This window comes from Hemicordylus capensis, chromosome 1, assembly GCF_027244095.1.
Source record: "Hemicordylus capensis ecotype Gifberg chromosome 1, rHemCap1.1.pri, whole genome shotgun sequence".
Classification (NCBI taxonomy): domain Eukaryota; kingdom Metazoa; phylum Chordata; class Lepidosauria; order Squamata; family Cordylidae; genus Hemicordylus; species Hemicordylus capensis.
The window spans coordinates 365,955,020-365,977,533 of NC_069657.1; the positions used below are offsets into that span (position 1 = coordinate 365,955,020).

A 22,514-nucleotide genomic window follows, 5' to 3' on the forward strand; every position below is an offset into this window, starting at 1 on the left:
CAGCTCCTTTCGGCTGTTCCCCAGGTGTCATTTTAAAATCTGCTTTGCAACCTTTTTGATTTTAAGTGCCAGCAGTCTGGTTCCATCTTGGTTCAAGTGCAGCCCGTTCCTTTTGTACAGGCCTTGCTTGCCCCAAAATGTATCCCAGTGCCTAACAAATCTAAACCCCTCCTCCCGGCACCAATGTCTCATCCACATAATGAAACCCCTCAGCTCTGCCTGTCTCACTGTACCTGCGCGTGGAACAGGTAGCATTTCTTAGAATGCTACCTTGTGGGTCCTGGACTTCAGTATACTACCTATCAGCCTAAATTTGGCTTCCAGGTCCTCCCAACTACATTTCCTCACATCATTGGTGCCGACATGCATCATGACAGCTGTCTCCTCGCCAGCACTGCCTAAGAGCCTATTTACATGCTGTGCGATGTCCGCAACCTTCGCACAAGTCTGCCACGCATGTGCGAGGCTGGAATCCAAAATGGCACTTGAAACATTTTGAGTGTTCTGAGCCCATTCCATCGGAACAACTGGCTCGGCCAGTTGTCCTGACAGAACTTTTTGGGCATTTACCTTCCATTCCATTCCGAGCTTGGAACAGAATACAAATATTGTTCTGTGCACATTCCTTCCTCCTCATTGTGTCAGACACTGCAGTGCTTGAACTAGGAATCTTAGGACCTAAGGCTGGGGACATCTTAGAGAGCAACCTGTGTATGCTAAGATCTTAAAGCCCTCTTTACACATAGAAGGGAACAAGTATGGACCCGCAGCAATATGTTGCTGTGTATCCCTGGTGTGCATATGATACAACAAAGACAGTAGTCTCTACACTAACTTTGGTCTTACTTCACATGCACATTTTATTTTTTGTTTTATGGGGTTTTTTGTGGGGGGGGGCACTGCTCAATCTCAAATCCTTTTCATCCAGCCCTAAAGAGATTTCAAGAGTTAATGTGTGGTGAGGGGTCAGTTCAATGTTTTCATCAATATTTGCTGAGGTTGTAGGAAAGGGAAGGGATCATGGAATAGATTATATCCCAGGTGAATGTGAGTTTATTTTGTAACTTTGTGTGTGCATGTGCACATGCACGTACAAACACACATCAGCAGATTTAGGGCACAACATCCTCCTCTATTCCTTTAGAAATATACAGATCACATACATACAGTTGTTCTTATATTATTTTGAGAGGGAATTAATCCCACACACACCCCTTCTCCCTTAGAAACAGAAAGCTGTGAAATGGCTGGTGAGAAAGCTAGAGTTTTTGCCCTCAGAAGCAGAAGGGGTTGTGACTGTCTTGAGGGAGTATTCTTCAAGCCAAGAAATTTCCCGTGCTTTTTGTCCAAGCCCTCCTTTCCCCCCTTGTCGTTGAGTTCCATTAGCTCCACCCACCTGCTTGTCTGTGAACTGCACTCTGAGCCCATGAACATTCTATTTCATTGAGTTGCATTTGGTCAGTTTGGAGCTTTATAAAAATTATTTTTACTCCCTTTCCCCCCCAGACTTTTTTAACACTGGCATATCTGTGTGTCACCCTGAGTCTGCTAGTACTTCTAACTTGTCCTCAGGCACCCCAGTTATCGACCCATAAGGATCATGATGTTTTCAGTTCTTTCAGAAATAGTATATAGATAGAAATGTGCAACAATTATCCCTGCGATTGCCATGCAGCATGAAGTCTTTAAATTGGTTAATCCTGCTGTAAATACCGGGAGTCTCATCTTACCAGTCAACATAGCAGTACCTGCTGACCAGTGGCCTTCAGGTGCCAGCCTCTCCAGCTCAAACCAGTGGACCCTGAACTAGAGAACACACTATCCATATCTAGATTTGGTTATGGCCACTCACAATCTCAGCCTGGTTGTGATGCAATTCTTGGTAACGTTGCTTGCATCACATGCCAGTGTGATTAGGGATATAGACAAGTCTGATGTGTTGCAGTCTTAGCTGAACGCTTTTGTTACTTAAGATCCACATTTTCCTTTTGGTCCCCTGCAGTAGACTAGATTTTTTCATGTTGTTGCGCTCAGGTGGCACCAGAGGGAAGCATTCGGAAAGTTTTGTCTGTGTGCCAGTAGTTTACCTTTAGTCCGCTGCCCCCCCCCGCCCCATTCTGCCCTAGTTTAAAATATTCCCACAGTATTTTGGCTTTAAATCTGGAACTCAAAATCCTCAATGAATGTTATGAATCAGTGCAGAGGTCCTGGGTGGGAACTTGCCCTGTGGGCAGGGATGGGCTCTTCAGACGCACAAAAACATGTTGCTTTTAAGCAATTGATCTTCATACAACAATTATTCATAAGGATAATTGTTGCATGAAGATCAATTGCCTAAAAGCAACACATATGCATATTATTGGTTCACAGTGTGGTAACTTGTGAAAGATTCCTTTCCCTCAGATGAGAATTGTTTTATTTCTGTGAACTTACAGCTGAGTTTTGGTAAGTAGGATTTGCACCAATGATGAGGAAGATCAATGCCGTTATCCATTGTTGTGGGATTTTGTTGTCTCTATGCAATAGAGACATTTCTATGCAAAATGTTATAGAAGTCTTTTAAATATCTTAATTAATAAAAGACTTCTATAACATTTTGCATAGAAATGCTTGAAATGGTATTCACTCCTGAAAACAGTGGTAAACCAAAACAGGATAAAAATATTAAAATCTTGTGACTGACATTCAGACTAATGCTGCTGTAGCACAATGCACAAAGCTGCCAAATACAATAAGGTACTATAGCTGTGCAAATGCTCAAAGTTGGACAATCTCTTTCATTCTTGTTGCACTTATACAAACATTGCGCTTGTGCAAAAAGGACAGTGGCAAAGTGGCTGACATCCCGCCTAGTGTTGAGTTAGCAGAATGAGAGAAGTTACACACAAGGCTGGTCACTAGGGTCAAGTCTTGGGTAAACTGAAATCCTTCTTCAAGGATCCAGTCACCCAACCCAGGGCTCACTTGCCAGGCAAGAGAAGGAAAGGCCATGGGGACACCCCCAGACAACTCTTGAGAAGGGCCATTGCGGGAGGGGAGAGAAATGCCTGTACAAAGTATAACTGATTCAAATGGTTAGTACAATCCCTTTCTCCAACAGCACCTCTCTCATGAGAGTGTCGGGCTATGGGGTCCCTGAATAGAGCCAAGTTGCTGTGTGCAGATGAGCTGCAGGGGTGGCTATCCCAGAGACTGCTTTACTTGCTTTGGGGACTGCAGGTAAGCTGCTGCAAAGCTGTGCCCCCTGCCAGCCAGCCCATGTGTACATATGCACCACTGACAGTGCCCCGGAATGGCCAGCCTGCTGTCTGTCGCGTGGTGGCTGGAGAACAGGGGCTTTTCTATCCCGGGAATCCCTGTGGATATGGTGTAAGGATGGGCCAGGACCCAGGAATTTTGAATGGGTTTAAGGGTCTGTCCCGAAGTCAACCCATTCCTCTCCTCTGTGCACGAGCCTGAACAAGGACAAAGGGAGAATCTGGATGGCCTTTGGATGTGTGAATGTTTGCACAGGGGAAGAAGGTAGGGACGTTTTAGGGGGAAGTGGGCCCCCACCACTTCTCGGGGGGGGTACAGTCCTGGCTTTCTCATGAACAGGGTCAGCGGAGTAAGAGTTTTTCCAGTTTGTGGAACTATTCTTCCTTGGTGACAATGACAGGTACAAAAGCCCTCGTGCACTACGCCTGCTCATGAGTGTCAGGCTAAGTGTGCTCTAGGTAGAGCTGTGGTGTGCTGCTGTGCGTTGGACTGTGGTGGGCAGGTGTATCCCAGAGACTGCTTTCCTGAGCCAGCGGAAACAAGCTCCCTCCTGCCAGCCGTCCTCACCTGTGCACAGGTGTGCCCTCGCCTGCGGCCCCTGCAGTCAACCCTTTGTCCCGTGGCTGGGGAAGAAGAAGAAAGTGCCCTCTCCCACGATTCCCTGTGTCCACCTATCTGCATATGGTGCACAGATGGAGCAGACCCGGAATTTTTAAACTTGTGCAAATGCATGGTTCCGTTGGCGCACTTCATGGCTGCGCACACAGCCAGGCTATGGCACACGGGGTGTCAGGATCTCCTCTGGGGCATGCGCGAGGCCTTCAGAGGGATTCGGGGAGAGGGCCGTAGTGGAGATTCATTTCTATTTTTTTAACAGAGAGATGGGGCACCCACGAAAATGGTGACCTTCGGCTTCCTTGGTGGTTAAGTGGGATTACTAATGAGCTCCCAGTCTGCAGGCGGGGATTTGCTTTTTTTATGGGCAAGACCGGTCTACATCCCCAGTAGACTGGCCCTCTCATGAAGCTGCCAGCCCACCCAGCAGCGTGGTGCCACACAGAAAGAGTTTGCTTGGGTCTGGATGGGCAGTTTTTCCAGGGTCACCCATCACAACATCTTCCCAGGTTATGGTGGGACAGACTGCCCCCCCCCGCATCCTTTTGCCTTCCCTGCTCTGCATACAAATAATAATAATAATGCTATCAAATTCTAGCAAATGTGGATTTCCCCCTCCCCTCCTGCAATGAAAGCAGAATTCCACCCCCAGCCCCTAAACCACCGGGGAATTCGTGCTTCTGTGGTCCTTTGGGACCACAAGTAGTGGGGGAGGGGGCGTGACAGTGCCATGCCTCTTAGAAGAAGCGCTAGCATTGTGGGGCATTTAAAGGACTTTCAATGTCCTTTCCTGTCAAGGGTGGGTGGAGTGATCTGAAAATGCACAGTTGTGCTTGGCATGCCCCTTCTAGATCGTGGCCAGTTGCGGCTGAGCAACTGATGCAGTGAAGCTTTGCCCACTTTTGGGCTGTGGGACTGGCTGGGATTGGCCTTGTAGGCTGAACAGCAAAGAGGGGCTATATACTCCTGCAACTGGAGTTTGGTTGGCTGTGGTTTGGTGAATGTCTGCAGCGTGAATTGGAGTTAAGAATTGGAACCCCGGCCACAATTGACTGCTGTTTGTCGTTAGGTCTGATTGTGGCCTAGATGTCAGGCAGTATAAATGAACATAGTCCATATAAAACAGCAGCCGAAGAAAACAATCTTAAGAACCAAAATTACTTAACGAGCTTCCTAAAGTATGTGAAGGTACAAGCTGCTGAGCTTCAGAGGAAGAGTTCTCACAGCTTCAATGCCACCACCTACTTAAATAACCTCCTGAAGGCAAGGAATTCACAGCACATCCTTTAGAGATAACTTTAGTAATTGTGGAGATGCCTCTCAAATGGGAGAAGGTGTACTTATATGGTACATGGATCTGAAGAACTTTTGCTGTAATGTAGAGGCATAATAAATAAAAGAGAAGGGAAAGAAGAACAGAGAAGCAGAGGAAGAGTCAAAGCTTAGAAATTGAAAATGAGGACAATGTATGGCTTCATCATGTGAGCCAGTTGTTTGCTATTGTGCGAAAAAATAACTTGAAGGGCAACAGTATTAAGCTGTGTAGTCAGCTTGTCTCAGCCTGTAGGATTGTTTTGGCCATCGGGTGTGATGAATGTATGTAATTGGGTTTAAATGTTGTTTTAACCTCTGCTTGCACTTCCAGTGGCACTATAAAGAGTCAACTTGTATGTAGTTCATTAAAAACAGATTTCTTTTCTTATTTGTTTTTGTTGTGATTTGTTTGCTGAATAGGCATAATAGGTTTATCCAGCAGCATAATAAATAGCTGGTGAATGGCAGATCCTCTAATACAACAACACTTTTAAAGCAACATTTGAATCTTAGAAGAATGAGTGTTCGACTAGATGCATAGGAGGATTAGATCTATAACAGGCATAAGAAGAAAGTGGAATTTTGAATTCTGTTGCTTTCTTTGGTAGAGGCCAGCAATTTGGATTGAGGAAATTGAGGACGGAAGCAAAATTTGAATTTAATGATTTAATATGAGCCCCACTTCCAGCAACTGCATCTCCTTATGAACTTGGAATAAATGTTGTGGTATAGTCCTTCACTGCTACTGTGACCATATCCAGTGTTAATCAGTAAAGCTATGGGGTCAATAAAATGGGTCAAGTCACCATGAAAGTACTTCACATGACTGAAATATAGATCTGTTGAATGAAGGCACTTTTCCTCGGCCATTATCTTTTCTTAGAATATGTGTGTGGGTGCATAGAGCTGAACTGCTGTGTTTTTAGTATAATACATACTTTTTAATTAGTGAAGGACAGTTAGAAAAAATAATTAAGGAATGTGCATAACAATATACCTTGCTTTGAATTTGCATAGCCATCTTTAGTGTCTTTGAAATGAGTCATAGTGCACTGCAAAGTCTAATGTCAAGAGTGCAACCCTGTATCCTGTTATATTTTCATCTAACTGAACTCTCTACAGTCATCACTAACTAAGTAGATGCAGGACTGTAACTTTTCAAATGATTAACTGCGCCGGCATGTGTAGTTCATACTAGGACTTGGAAGACCCAGGTTCAAATCACCACTCCGCTGTGAAACTTGCTCGGTGACTTTGGGCCAATCACTTTCTTTCTCAGCCTAGCCTACTTTACAGGGTCATTGTGAAGATAAAATACACACTACCTGAGTTCTTTGGAGAAACATGAAATTAAAATGCATTGATTAAGGTTATCTTTATGTTTGTAAGTAATTTTGTTTTTATATACACACTGTATGAAAACAAGCCTTTCCCTGGTGTCCCAGGTTGAGGTGGTGGCCAGAGGTGTCTTCTGTCAGCTTTGGCTCATACACCAGCTGTGTCTGTTTCTTAAGGTAAACGACCTCAGAACAGTGGTACATATGCTGGTAACCTCCAAACTGGATTACTGCAATGTGCTCTATGTGGGGCTGCCTTTGTATGTAGTCGGGAAACTACAGCTGGTTCAGAATGTGGCAGCCAGGTTGGTCTCTGGGTCATCTTGGAGAGATCATATTATTCCTGTATTGAAAGAGCTACACTGGTTACTGATATGTTTTCAGGCAAAATACAATGTGCTGCTTCTGACCTATAAAGCCCTAAACAACTTGGGCCTGGATATTTAAGAGAACGTCATCTTTGTCATGAACCCCACCACCCATTGAGATCATCAGGAGAGGTCCGTCTGCAGTTGCCACCAGCTTGTCTGGTGGCTACTCGGGGACGCACCTTATCCACTGCTGCCCCGAAGCTTTAGAATGCGCTCCCTGCTGAAATAAGAGCCTCCCCACCTCTGACAATTAAATAATAATAATCTTTAAAGATGCACCTCACCCAGGCTTTTAATTAAAAACTTTGTTTTAAAATTTTAAATTGTTGTAATGTGTTAACTTTTTTTCTATCATTTATTTTAACTACTGTTTTAACTTTTTTCTGTTGTCATTTATTTTGTTTTGTTGTAAACCACCCAGAGACATAAGTTTTTGGTGGTATAGAAATATGTTAAATAAATAAATAATAAATACATTCTTTCTTTCCTGACTCATTGATTGAGAAGTCCACATGTGTATTTATCAAGGACAAATTAATGGACAGCATCCAGTCTAGTTAGTCATAGAAGGGAAGGCTCTTCACTTAGGGAAAGGTGGGCGCTGCCCTCCCAAAATATCAATGCCACCACCATTTTGAATAACTCACTGCCTCCCTGTGTGTGATTGTCTTCTGCACTTCCCTGCCTGCAGCTTGCCTGCCCAGCAGTGTTTACATAGAGTGGGCACTGGTAGCAGGCTCCTATTGAAAAGGCTGAACAGTGTTCACCCCTTTATTTAAATATTAATGAGGCAGCAGCCATTGAAAGGGCCTGCCTTTGTTTTCATAAAGTGGGCAGAGCTTGAAATGACCTGATAGGCGGCAATATGTTGATTGATTAGCCTATCAACCAATCAGAGTGGCCAGAGGGGAGGGCAGTCTATTTTGAGAAAGGCAAGACAAAAAGAGCAGGCATCGCCATTTTGTTTAGCACCACGATAGGAACAGCTTCTCCTGCATTGTATGAGGAATCGACTTGAAAATAAGATGTTCAGTTCAGCAAAGAAACAAACTCGATTGTTAATATAGGACTGGACAACATTTGACTGGTGGTGGTAGTGGTGAGTTTATTTGTTGTACCCTTGAAATTTGTCTCCCTGTCTGACCTGAATGAATGTGCTTCAACTTGTTTGTGTCTCCTGACTCTGGCTGCTCCGGAGTCGGGCTGGTAAAGGGCGGGGGTAGTGGTAGCTGGGGTAGAGTTGCCTGGCCAGAGTGGCCCATCTGCTGGCCTGGCCTGCCCAGCACCTCAGATGCGCCCTCTGCTGCTCCTACTGGACTGGATGGATTGTCACAGAGCCTGCTCCCTTCAGAGCATGGCCACGCGGCTGGGCCTGCCCTGCTCCCTTGGTCAGCTGGCACAGCCCAGGCCACGCTCCGAAGCTTCTGTCTTCTGACTCTGGCTGAGTAGGGGAGGTGTGTGTGGGGGGGAGTCCTTGCTAGCCTGAACTCCCCCGCCCTGTTCCCTCGATCAGCCAGTTGACTGAGGGAGTGGGATGGCTCAGGGGAGAGTTCAGGCTAGCAAGGAGCATAGCATCAACCTTAATTATGTTTAAATCCATTGGCTTAAAAAGAAGGATGTTTTAAGCCACACAGGTAGGAAGCCGATTTCCAAAGCAATATGAATCATGTTAGAAATCCTTCCTAAGGCGGGAGATTGCTTGCTCCACATGTGTGTGATTTTATTTTGTTTTCCCTGCTCCATCCTTTGAAGAAACAGGACTGCCAACTTCCTGTCAGAGGAGCATGCAACAGCTTCCACCCTAAATGGCCAGGCAACTCTAGGTGAGAAGCCACCAACAAGGGCTAGCTTGCTGACCGAGGAAAGGGGCTGGCACATGGGAGAGTTCAGGCTAGCAAGAGAAGGAAGGTGTCAACTAATTATGTTTAAATCCATTGGCTGAAAATTAAATGGGAAAAGAGCAGCAAAATGCAGGAGTCAACACAGAGCTTCAGAGGTAGTGGGAAACTACGTACGGAGACATAGTTTGCTTGTCTGGATCCCCTGCTGAGAAGGTGGGGTGGAAACTGCCTCCCATTGCAGCAGAGAACAACTCTGCCAAGGCAGCAAGGGGAGCCGAGTGACTGGTTGCAAGAGTATTTGAGAGTTTTTCTTAGCTTCAGAAACCAAGCTACCCCTCAAGGCAGTTGTTGTGTTTGCAATATGTTCCTAAAGTAAATATCAATTGCATGAACCCTTTTCAAAAGCTCCTTCCATCCCTATGAATAAATATGCCAGCTTCTCATAGCTCTCCCCCACCACTTCAAAATGAATCTACTTAAAATGTAGATTTCCATCTACATTTTCCATCTACTTAAAATGGTGGGTGGCTAGCTTTGCTTCGTAGTTTCATAACTGCGAATACAGTATTTAACATTTAGCAACTGTTGGTCTTGAGGATTCCTACTTTTCCTAATTAAATTGTAGTAAATCTTTCAACCTGTTAGCCCAAATTTGTTAGTTCCCTTCTGAAGGCTAGAGGAATGTTTTCCCCCTTTGAGTTGCATATTGTTCTCTCATGCCTCCTTAACAGTTCTCAGGGGCGTAGCTAGCCTGCCAGCAGCCCGTGTGCGGCTGCGGCGGGTGCTCCGATAGCCCTGCCCCCTGGGTCTGACGTCAGATGCAGGGGATAGCCACGCCCCCGCATCTGATGTCAGACGCGGGGGTGTGTGGTCTGGCTCCCAAACGGAGCCTTGAGGCTCCGTTTGGGAGAAGCAGTTTACTGCTGAAGGGGCTGTGCAGCCCCTTCGGCAGTTAGACAAAGGCTGGTGCTGTGTTCACAGCGCAGCCCAGGAGCGGCTCTTCCCTGGGAAGAGCCGCTTCTGGGCTGCGTTGCGAACGCAGCACCAGTCTTAGCTCCCGAAGGAGCCGCACGGCCCCTGCTCGGGAGCTAAACTACCGCCCCCGCGTCTGATGTCAGATGTGGGGGGCATGTCAGGGCCGCGAATGGCGGCTCCTGATTGGGCACAGCTCGGGTTCTTTGAACCCGTTTGCCCAATTATAGCTACGCCCCTGACAGTTCTGTTCTGTTTACTCAGACATCATTAAGGTCTTCTGTATTTGCATTAAAAAGGGACAACTCATCTATTTTGTCTACCTCCCACAGTAGATCTTGAATTGATGGAGGCTTGTTAAAGAGAGATGGAGAGTAATTTGTCTAGTGAATGAGAAGGGTTATGTGGTGGGTTGTGCTATGGTGATCATATTCCAGAAACGAGAGGACCACACATTTAAACTAGTTTGAAATAGCTTTCATCATTTTGGGCTTCCCCACACTCCAAAAAAACACAGTGGGAACTGCAGTTTTGTGCAGATGCTGAGAAGCCTTTATTAGAACCCTTTCATCAAAGAACTGCAGCTCCCAGTGCCTGAGTGGTGAGGGACCATGGTAATTAAGCAGGTTTGAATCTGGTAGTGTAGACATGCCCATAAGAGTTGGGGAAACTGCACCTGTGGAACATTGGTTTTTATCAAAGACCTTAAAGGAACTGGCATTCCTCTTCTTTTTGGAACAGTGCTCCCCCTTCAATTCATGCAAATAATGTATTTGTGTGTTTTGTCCATATACTTTTATTTTATTGCAGGAGCTGGTTGTTATTGTGAAGGGCATGTTGCTAATATACAGTATGTTGGAAATAAACATACCTAATAAGGTCATTTGTGAAATATTCCTGCATTGGTTTTGAGGAATGTCCCCTTCATCTTCCCGTGTCCCATCCCAACTTGTTCCCAAGGTTCCTACAATACCCCAAAGCAACCTTTCAGGGAGCTGCTGGGAATAGAGGTGGGGGAGTTTTTTGGCATCCTCTTCTATATGCCCAAGCCACCTAATGGTGCAGTGGGGAGTAACTTGCCTAGGGAGCAAGAGGTTGCTGGTTTGAATCCCTGCTGGTATGTTTCCCAGACTATGGGAAACCCCTATATTGGGCAGCAGCAATATAGGAAGATGCTGAAAGGCATTATCTCATACTGTGCGGGAGGAGGCAATGGCAATCACCTCCTGTATTCTATCAAAGAAAACCACATGGCTCTGTGGTTGCCAGGAGTCGACACCAACTTGATAGCACAACTTTACCTTTACTTTCTATATGCCCACAGGAGTTAGTGGATTGTTTTGGGGTTTTTTTGCTCCAACACTGGCCACCCACTTTGGATCTGCCCACCTACCTGGCGCCCACCCAGTCCCAGGAGACGCCAGCTGCCACTGAGTAATAGGAACATAGGAAGCTGCCTTACACATAGTCAGACCATTGGTCCATCTAGCTTAGTATTGTCTACACAGTATTGCCTACCCAGACTGGCAGTGGCTTCTTCGAGGCTGCAAGCAGGAGTCTCTCTCAGATCTATCTTGGAGATGCCAGGGAGTTAACTTGGAACCTTCTTCTTTCCCCAGAGTGGCCCCATCCCCTGAGGGGAATATTTTAAGAGCACTCTCATGTCTCCTATTCAAATGCAAACCAGCACAGACCCTGCTTAGCAAAGGGAACAATTCAGGCTTGCCACCACAAGACCAGCTTTCATGGCTAAGCAAGAGAGCTGGCTAACCATAATCACAAGCATTTCATTAAAAATATAAGTGAAGGAATTACCTAGGAAAAAGTAATCCAATCCTAGACAATGGACAGCATCCAGACTAGTGGCTAAGCATAATGGAAAATTAGTGAGACAAGTTAGTCATGAGCAACTGAAGTCCCATTAATTTAAGTCAAGTTACATTGGAATTAATGGGACTTAAGTTATCCCATGCATAACTAACTTGCCTCACTGATTTCGGTGTTGCTTAGCCACTATTCCGGATGCTGCCCGTTGTCTAGGACTGGATTGCTTTTTTCTAGGTACTTCCTTCAGTTATCTTGTAATGAAATACTTGTGATTGCCTCTTATGAGTTGAACTTGTTCAAAAGTTAGCTGTATATATGATTATCACATAATTTAATGATCAATGGTGTCAGTGGCTGACAGGTGACTACTGTACTTCAGCGCTCCAGGGTGTGTTACAAGCAGAACAGCATGTTCCAAAGCAATAGGAAGCTTTGGCAGCAGGTTAGTGATGAGCATCGGTGGTAAGTGGGACAGTAAACAAATTCCAAAGCAGCACCATATCAGGCCCCTTGTTTGAAGTAAGTGTGCAAATATACCTATTTCGATGTCCCATTTGTGGGACAGAAAGTGCAGAATAAAATGGTGTAAGAAAACAGACAATATGAACTGGTGGGGGCGGGCAAGTGGGAGTGGGGGGGGGGAAGTCTGGTTCAATTCAGCTTCCTCTCTGACGAGTGTCGGTCTGTTGCTGGAAGCCTGGACTGTGCTCCCAGATGATCTGCACTGTGTGCTGCAGTGCAGAGCTCTGGAGGCCAGGACAACATGTCTCGGCCTCTGGATATCTCACAATGCACCGTGTGGTATGCACTGTGCGTTGGGGAATTCCCTGTCTCTGTGTCCCCTGTCTCTGAGTCCACTGGGGCTGAATGCAGCTGAATCCTGGCTAAGAGCCGGATTGAAAAACTGGGCTAGGTGGTGCTGCCCACTGGGATTGGGCCCAATCCTTGAGTTTCTTGTGTAGTCTAACCCAGGCTGGGTTAGGGGCATGTGAGAACAACCACACTATCTCAGAAAATGCTGATACTGCCTATATCCTTAAATATTCTTCAATGTACATGCAACATTGGGCCAGTCACTTCTCTCTCAGCCCAACCTACTTCACAGGGTTGTTGTGAGGAGAAACTCAAGATGTAGTACACCTCTCTGGGCTCCTTGGAGGAAGAGCGGGATATAAATGTAACAACAACAACACTTTCTGCAATGTTTTAGTGACTGGCTGTAAAACCACACTTCAGGTAGTTCTCAGTCCAACCATTTGTGGAAAAGATTATCTATTTGGAACACTTCGTTAAACATGGTTTTGGCTGAATAGCCTTCAGACGGATGGATGGATAAAAATGTGCACAAAGCCTTCCTCATTGTGGCTTGGTCTTTTATTATGGTAGCTAGGATGGTGAGGAGACCCTACTTTGCATTTTGTGCGTTTCTGCATCTTGTTTCAGTTCTTTATTGCTAACGTCAGCATTGGGTGTTTTGATGAAAGCATAAAGATTTAATAAAACATAGTGGCAATGACATTGATACAAGAAAGACTATAAATATTATAAGGTATGAGCCCCTGTAGTATATATGAGGTAACTTGTTGAAAAAATAAATGTGGTATAAGGATCTGATATCCCAGTTTGAAAGAGATCAATATTGAAAATGGAACTGAGGCTAAGGGAAACAAATTTAGGGGGGAAATGCAGTCGATTAGAGCATACAAAGAAAACATTAGATAAATAAGAATGGGAAAGGATTACGAAGAAAAACAGTGTTGATGGAACACTTTGATATAACTGTTCTTATATCAAAGAAAAATCAGTGGTTGACATCCAGACGAACACTGCACTCGTTCAATGAACAAAGAAGGTCACACAGGTATGCTGCATAGCTGAATATATGCTTTTAAAGTTGCACTATCTCTTGCAGTCTTGCAGGCTTATGTTTGTGCGGGAAGGATAGCAGATAGACACACCATTCCCTGCAACATATATGGACTGAGGAAGTGGTTTCATAGCAGGAGGAGTGTCACAGGTTCCACAAGTGTACAACATTAGTCTGAAATGCAAACTCCTGACCTAACAGGACTAGCTAGTGTAACATGGTTGCACTAGTGCAGGGTTGTAGCTATAATTGAGCGAATGGGTTCAGAGAACTTAGGCCCCCCCTGCTCCTGAGGGTCCTCCAGCTCTACTCCTCCCTATTTTCTTCATTATCTCCCTCACTCTGAGGGGCTGCCAAAAAGATGGGTGATCACGGGCCCCCTCTCCCCTAGCTAAGCCCCTGCACTACTGCATCCTTAGTAATTTAAATTAGTTTAAATTAGTAACTTAAGACTGAAAAAAATTAATCCTGAAATATAACTAACAGTTATAGAGAGCAAGGTTAATAAAGCAGGGTAAATTAGGTAGATGAATATTCATGTATCTTGGAAAGGCTACTACAGTAACCATTTGTCTTTTTCAATTCATTGAAGTTTTCAGAACTGTTTATAGGGCAAAACCTGTGATCCACCTGGAATGCTATGTTCAGTTCTAGACACTTGCCTGAATGAAAGATACTTTGAGTGAAGGCCAGCAACAGTAATGCTAAAAATTAAGGTATTGGAGTACGATCCATGAGGCTGAACAGTTATAAAATTTTTTTTAGTTTTGTTTCAGTAATTCCTCTCCATGCATAGTAACACACACTGAACCACAAAGCTTCATTTTTAAACGTTTAAAAAGCAGTTGGAGATTTGAGAGCAAGACCTGTGTGAAAAGAAAGTGCCAGCACGTAGATGGCATTTGAATTTCCCTTTGAACAAATCTTAGTACAAAGGCCAGAACATCCAGTATGTGGACATTTCTGGAAAGGAATGGATACTTTTGCTTATTGCTTGTGAGATGTGAGGTCTCAGTAGTTTATGCTGAGTAAAACCTTAAGTCAGTAAGAGGGGTTATGTCTCTTTCTTGTCATGATTAACATTACTAGTGAGATGCTATAAATACACTATACATATTGCCAAGAAAAATCTGTTTAATATTTTCTGAAACCAAGCACACACACACTCACCATCAGAAGAGTCTTTCATGTGAAGTGCAGTTTATGACTCACTTACTATCTTGGAATTCAACAGTGCAAAGGGTCTGAAAGACAGGATAATCCGAACATATGGGCCATAATCCAGTAGGGAGGAACCAAACATGTAAATGGGTCCTTTCCATTGCCAAGTGTGTGCTTGAAGCGTTTCACTATTATGTCGGTGGCATTGGAACCTTATGAGTATGCTTTTGGATTGTGGCTGCAGTCTGAAATCTGCAGACTGAAATCACACTGCAGTTTTTCTGTGTGGAAAGCTTCATAGCAGATTTAAAAATGCAGAAATATATCTACCAAGATGGCTTGCTAAATTTCTCATACAATATGTTTAAAACTTTATTTTATTTTTTTCTAATCAATAGGGCAACCCAATGGATCCAATGGTAATGAAAAGACCTCAGCTGTTTGCTGTGGGTAGCAACCCTCATACTCCGACACAGCCAAGCAGTCCGTATCCAGGGCAGTCATATGTACCTCCAGGACCACAGCGCTTTCCAATAGGAATGCAGGCCCGGACTCCAGGTTCCATGGGAGGAATGCAGTACCCACAGCAACAGGTTTGTGTAGAGTTTTTGTGTACCATTTGCTCCTTACATTTTGGTCTTTAGCCTTCATTCGCTTTCACTTAATAATATTCAGAGCACAAGAGGTGTATCAGAGGAAAATATTCTTCTCACAGAATAGAGATAAAAGGTTACCTTATTTTTATGACACTAACAGTTTGCTTCCAGATCTTATCTTTATATAACATATTACATGTTATATTATATAAAACATATATTCTAGAGGGGGAGGGGTCTATCGTTCTCCAAAAAGATTTCTCTTGGTCTGTGACCTCTTTTGCTTTTATTATTCAGCTACCATAAGTGCCTTCGATGTATTTTTATGATACTAATAGTTTCCTCTTCTGCAGGAAGACTGCAGATTGAACATGCAGATGCACTGAATCGATAACTATATTGATCATTGTGAGAAATTGTCCTATTTCTGTAACATAGTTGTTCTTATAAAAAAATTTGTGTGACTGTGTGTGTGTGTTTGTGTGTGTAATTTATTACGATTTCTTTCCCCTGTTAGAGGACATGCAGATTGTATGGATCCCTTCTAGTCTAGTTAGGTTTTCCTGTTGATAGCAACCTCTTCTCTGCTGTATCTCAGAGGGTTAATTACTTACATTCTCTGCATATATTAGCAAGGATGCAGTCATTGTTTTTTGAACGAGAATAATAGATGAAGGCTACCCAGAGACTGTGCTGGCAAATCTCTGATCAGAGTTGTTATTGAAGCCTGTTCTTGGTTGCAAGCACAAGGCTTTATTGATAATGAAGAGAAAACAGCATTTTGTCTCTACATGTGGCTAACTAGAATTAATTTTCCTTTATTATTTGATGTTTAATATGACAAAGATGGAAAATAATGATCTGCCAGGCAAGTATATTTGTTATGTTGGCACGGAGTATTCAACAAGTGGCTAATTAGCTTGTAACTATACATCCACAATTTTGCTGAGGTATGGTGTTTCATCTTCTGATAACATGGACCACGTGTAGTGCATAAATATAAGCCTAGATTACCATACAGATAAAGTTGCCTGTGATAATGGAGCAAATTTGACCATTTGGGATGGGCTTTATACTTGTCAGGACTACAGTAATGGAGCTTGCTTCCTTGGAGATAGGTGTCTTATTTGAATGGTGGCACACAGCTTATTTAGGTGTAATTTAATAGAGATAATACAAAAGACAGATTTATTATTTTAAAAGGTACAAAATGGATTTACATTACCAATAGATATTACTATACAACTCAATGAAAATTAAAAAATAGTTGTATAGCTAAGAGAATGTTCTAACAGCTTATAATACTGTTGTGTAAATATGTAATACATAAACATATAATGCATATCATCCATCCATCTATCTGTCTGTCTGTCTATCTATCATATTTCTATACTGCCTGATATGTAGACATACAGTTTTTAAGGACTGACTGTAATTTGGATGCAAAGAGGAAGAGAGTTTTGACTTAATTTAATTAGAATAATTGCATGTTTAACAAAGCATACTCTTTGTTTTTGAACAGGAATTTTACTGTTTGTTGTTATAAGATTAGTGTTGCATTTTTCACTTGTGAATTGTTGGCTAATTGTAAAGTATCCATCAGTAAGCAGTGATCTGGCACAATGATTGGCTGCTGGCCCTATCTGTCTTTTTGCAGCATTAATATAATTGGCTGAGAAATGTTATGTTTGTGATTACTAATCCTCTTTGGGGAAGTAGTAAGAAGATAATTACAGCATTGCATTTTTATTGAAAGGCCATCAAAATCTAGGAATGATTTTGCTTTGGATGGTATCCAGAGCTTGATGTGTTTGTGTACCTCTGATGATCTGAATCCAGTTCTTTTCATATTTTTTGTAATCACTTCATTTTTATAAAGAATTATAATTAAAAATATGGCATTCCAATTTAAATTGCTACTGAGGTAAGTTGTCTTTGGCTAAGATTGCCATGGATTGAGTCTTGCCTAGATATGACGGAAGCCCTGTTCATTGAGTATAATATGTTTTTGTGGTTATGGGTATTTCATCAGATTTGAAAATTATTATTGTTTTTTTTTAAATAATCATTACTATTTCTAAAATTGTTATTACTGTGTCTTATTTATAAGCTTAAACATCAGGGAGGCATTGCAAATGTAGTCAGAGACTTAGGAGGTGGAGAAGAAGGCACTATTTTTACCAGTTGTGAATGTAATTTTTAAAAAAAGAACACATAATATGTCTATGCTTAATTCAAAAGACTGTTCAACGGAATTATGTAAAATGTTAAAGAAACCTTGAGATTGAATGGAATTTATTTTGAAGATCTTTCGCCTCACATCTACTATATCTTGCATTTTTCATAGAATGTTCCACAAACAGAGATAATATATGTATATGCATATATGTATATCAGTGTTACAAACGAAATACTGGATCTTTGTAAGCATTTTGGATATTTATGGAAGTAAGACATTATATGAAAGTACAACCCAGGGCGGAGGGAAGGTTAGGGCCATTTTGCAAGAATAACAAAATCACCTCTTTTCCATTGCACTGAAAAAGGAGGACTGCAAATAAATAAGGAAACACCACCAGGAAGGAAGCTTCAGAATATGCTGATGAAAATTGTATTGTCTACACTCCACTCCAAATTTTCTTTGTTATGACTCCAGTGTGTATTTAACAGGCCAAATATATTTATAGGCTTCAATTTTCTGCACAGTTATGTAGTTTGCCTTGAAATCAATAGAATTTTGTGTGCAAAATAGCATCTATAGGATAAAATTATTTTTAAAAATGTTTTTAAATATGTTTTAATATTTTCAGCAAGTTCTATAGTGTACTGCTTTCCTTCATGAAATAAAATTCAGTATTCCCTCTGTGCATATGTGTGCATATGCATGCACACACGTGCACATGTTCTAGTTGTGCTGTTCTAGGCCTAAAGAAGTAGGACAAAGGCTGGTGGGAAGACTCTTTCTTAAGCTTTTAATGACCAGAGTAAAATTGTAGTGTCAGTGAAATCAGGACAATTGAATCCCATGAAAGTTTAGTAAGGATGCACACATTCTGTGAAAGGCCTGCAGCCCACCCTGCCACATCCACCCTGATCATCCCTAGAATGTTGCAAAAATTGGTGTAAAAACCAGCCCTTGCAAGCAGTCTTGTTTACTAAATTTTAGAATGCAATAGTTACAAAGGTTCAAAAATTCCTGAACTTCCTTGGGATGTCTAATGAAAATTTACCACAGTGTTGGTCTCTATAGCAGTGCTGCTCTGATCGTCACACCTATGCCTTTTAAAAAAGTTTTTTTTATTTGGATCTGGAGGAGAAGAATCCTTGTATGTTTAGAATCAACTTGCTCTCAGGCTTGTCTAGAAGCCAGAATTCACATGGTCTAATACATTTATTTTATATATATATATATATATATATATATATATATATATATATATATATATAAAAGATTTTCTAAGTAGGGGTATGTTTGTATGCTGTTCGTACTGCTGGGAAATGTTTAGTGTTTTCGTCTTTCTGTGAGATGCTAAGCCTCATTGACTAAATTGAAAAAGGCTGCTCATAGCAGGATAAAGCTTTATGTTGTATTGTCTCCTTTAGAATTATCCCTTCCATTAAGTATAATTCACTCTATAGAGGGAGGTGAGCATAGATTACGGATAATCACAGAATCAAATTTGACACAAGAAAGAAACTTTATGGTAGCTTAACTCTACATCTTAACGGTGGTCATCCGACAATGTTTACTGAAGAAAATCCCTAAAGTAGCACAGTTGCATTATTATGGAAAATAGAAACATTACAATGATTTCTATCTTTTTGTTAAACCGATGTCAGGAATTGTAGGTTGAAGAGAAAATGCTTGCTGCCCTGGGAGAGCAATGCTTTTTCAGCAGGATGACACAATACCATCTGGAAAGGGCATTGGGACCAAACGCTACCCCTTGTCTTCACACACATACATTTGATAATGGACTGATTGTTGAGTCTGCTATGCTGAATATTTATATTCCAGACCGATCTCAGCAGGGTCCCGAATTTTCATATCAGTGATGGGCTTACAGTAGATATTCTGTCTCTCCAGCAGCATACCTCACCCAACTGGAGGTTCCAAAGCACAGAAGGGCATTCACTCTGGTTCGCTGTCATGGCCTCCCTTCAGCAGTGCTAGAAGGCCGTTCTAGAAGGACTCCATTTGCAGAGCAATTATGCCTCTCTGGCTCATGGCAGATCAAAACTACCGAGCATGTCCTCCTCCACTGTTTGTTCTATAGAGACATTTGCGCCTCCCTCATCCTTCCATTGCTATGCAAGTATCTGGGTCGTTTGAGCCAATTCTACAGTGCCTAGCTGCTATCTGATTTTAAGCCTGCCACCACATTGCCAGATTCTGTGTGGCAGTGACCAGCATTCGTTGCCAGATGGTAGGCGGCGAGTCTTAATAGTCTTAGTCTGACCCTCGGTGACTCAGGGTGGGCTCTATTATTTGTTCTATTCAATACTGATTCAATATAAAGACATGCTCCCCCCCCTTTTTTTAACTGCTCCTTATAGGTTGGCTGTTTTCCAGTTTTATTACTTAGGCTTTTATGTATTTCTGTCTTCTCATGTCTTTTAATCTTTTAACATCCATTTTTATGCCCCCCTTTTCATTCCTTTTATTCACTTCTATGACTTATATTACTTTTCAGGCTTTTATGCCCTTATGCTTCTGGTGTACTTTCTACTATTTTTAGTATTATTATGTACCTTAAGTACCGTTCCATATGTAATCACTTTTATCTACTCTTACTTTAACATGTGAGCACCCTTATACTTTATGCTGGTCTATGACTGTAATAAAGACTGATTGCTTGAATATTTATATGTGATATGTCCACATTTTCCTATATCCAATGGTCCATGGTTAATGTCAATTGAGGAACCATATAATATGGATTAACTTTGTGCCTCCTCCTGCTTTCAGGTAACAAGAATGAAAGAGTTAGATTCTGTTTATAGGGGAGAAATAACAGCAGATGGAGGAGGCAGGGGATAATTTGTTCATCAAGTTCTTTCTATGAGGCACTTGTGTGGCTGCCCCTGCCTTGACAGATGGTGACCAGGAATAGGGCCTTTTCTGTAGTGGCACCCCAGTTTTAGACCTCTCCAGAATTATTTGCCTGGTGCTTAATTCGAGGCACCAAGTTATTACTTGTCCAGTCTTTTTAGCATACACTACTTTTATAGTTTGCTGATTTTTATTACTCCTAAATCTCTTTCACACAGCCCACATACTTGGTGGTGGGGAGGGTCAGGATCCTACCTGCTTTTCCGGGCACGAGCACCTCTGCCACTTGCATGGAACATGAGCAGCGCCACGGCAAGCAGTAGTCCTGGGAACTAGAGAAGGAAGTCTTCCAACATCCCACAAAGAGTTCCAGGCAGCAGGGAATCCCCATGGGGTGTGTGTGCTCCACACTGCCTGGCGCTCTTGCCACCTGGCTTTGTGGATGCTTGGGTTGCAGGCAGCCCAAACATTCATACAATCAGAGAGTGGGGTAGCAGGGCATGTTCATGCTGTCTACCTCACTATTAGCTCAGGTTAAAAAAGAAAAAGAAAGAAAAGGCGAGGAGCACCAGGATTGGTCCCCATCCCAGTGATTCTTACGAACAGCTCTGCCTGGGCAGGGCTGCTCTAGCCCAGGTATAGATACTCGTAGAGATACTTTGCAGCAGCCAGATTGATCTCTGGGTCAACACGAAGGGACCATGTAACCCCAGTTTTAAAAGAACTGCACTGGCTGTCGATAAGTTTTCAAACTAAATACGAAGTGCTGGTTATTACCTATAAAGCCCTTAAAGGCCTGGGTCCAGGCCTTTACTTAGGAGAGTGCCTTCTCTGTCATGAACCCTGTTGCCTATTAAGATCATCTGGAGAGGTCCAGTCACAGTTGCCACCGGCTTGTTTGGTGGTGGCTTATGACCGGGTCTTCTTTGTGGCTGCCCCGGGGTTCTGGAATATTCTCCCTGTTAAAATAAAAGCAACTCCTTCTCTGCTTGCTTTTAGGAAGAAACTCAATACATACCTGTTTTCCCAGGCTTTTAACTGAAATTTAAAAATTTTAAATATGCTTTTATTTTTTGAGATTGTTTTTAGATGTTTTGTGAATTTTAACTGTTTTATATTGTTCCGCTATGTTTTAACTTTGTACACTGCCTAGAGATGTCGATATCAGGTGGTATAGAAATATGATAAAGAATAAAAGCCTGAGACTTATTTTCCCTACAATTTATTTTCTTTCATAAACTTTTAAAACTGATTTTTGATTTCGAAGTTTATAGAAAATGAGTCAGTGTTACAATGGACATATGAATAATATGAAACAATATGATATATCTAAAGGGTTAGGATTACATTTTTATCTACTTATGTGGAAGTCAATTAGTGACTAGCTTCTATTTCCGTAATAAAATACTAACAAAATTAAATGCTGAATTGATTTTATAGCTTCTTTTCCTGTACGTTCCTCAGATAGTTCTTAGCTCTTCCACATCACTTTCCCACTTAAATCTTTTTGTTTTATGGTGTATTTTTGCTTTGATTGCAGATTTTAATTATCTCATTAAAAACGAGGGTAAATGTGGTAGAGATGGAGTATAGGGAAGCATTTAATACTGTGACCATCTTAAAGTTTTGTTTATGGTTTTTATGCTATGATTTGTTTTGTTTTAATTGAGCTGGCTGTGACTAATCATTTCTTTGCACATTCACTATTCTTTGAAAGCCAAGGCCCCTGCTTGTCGTCATTTCTGCAGACTGACAAATATCTAAATGTTCCCACTCCGTTTTTGTGACATTATGTGTTGATTTAAGGGTTAAATCTTAAATAGGCGTCAGACATGCTATTAAATATTTTGCAAGCTCAAACATAATCCATATTAAGAGATAAATGTCAGTTTTCAATATGAAGCATTGATCTCTAGGGGAAAAAGAAGTGGGATCTGTTTTGTGATACATGCGAAGGGAGCAAATGGTTTCACTTCTCTCTGTATTTCACAGATCAGATTTTTTAACAACCACATAAAATTGAACAAAGGGGGGAAATAAACACATAATATTTAGGTCTTCTTGGGATACATATCATATTTCGCTCTTCTCAGGCTGGGCATCTGCATCAATTTTCCAACCTGAAGTTTGTGTTAATCCATCAATGCAGAATTGCATCTCAGGAGCAGTGTTTTCTTTAAGGCATGCACATGAGTGCTTGCACAAGTTTTTTTAAATGTCCGCTCCATTATTTTTAGATCCTGCTCAGATTGAACCAGGAAGGTCTCACTGAATATATGTGCGCACACAGTGCTTTGATACT

The 22,514-nt window shown here is 42.1% G+C and overlaps 1 protein-coding gene across 8 annotated transcripts in view; it reads left to right on the forward strand.

Annotated features, from left to right (window-relative positions):
* The window catches only part of ARID1B (AT-rich interaction domain 1B), a 676,179-nt gene that overhangs the window by 39,966 nt on the left and 613,699 nt on the right, over positions 1–22,514 (forward strand). For all 8 annotated transcript variants that reach the window (XM_053293734.1, XM_053293751.1, XM_053293741.1 and 5 more), the window contains exon 2: positions 14,962–15,156. In XM_053293734.1, coding sequence (XP_053149709.1) covers positions 14,962–15,156 — 195 coding nt within the window. The remainder of the gene's footprint in view (positions 1–14,961; positions 15,157–22,514) is intronic.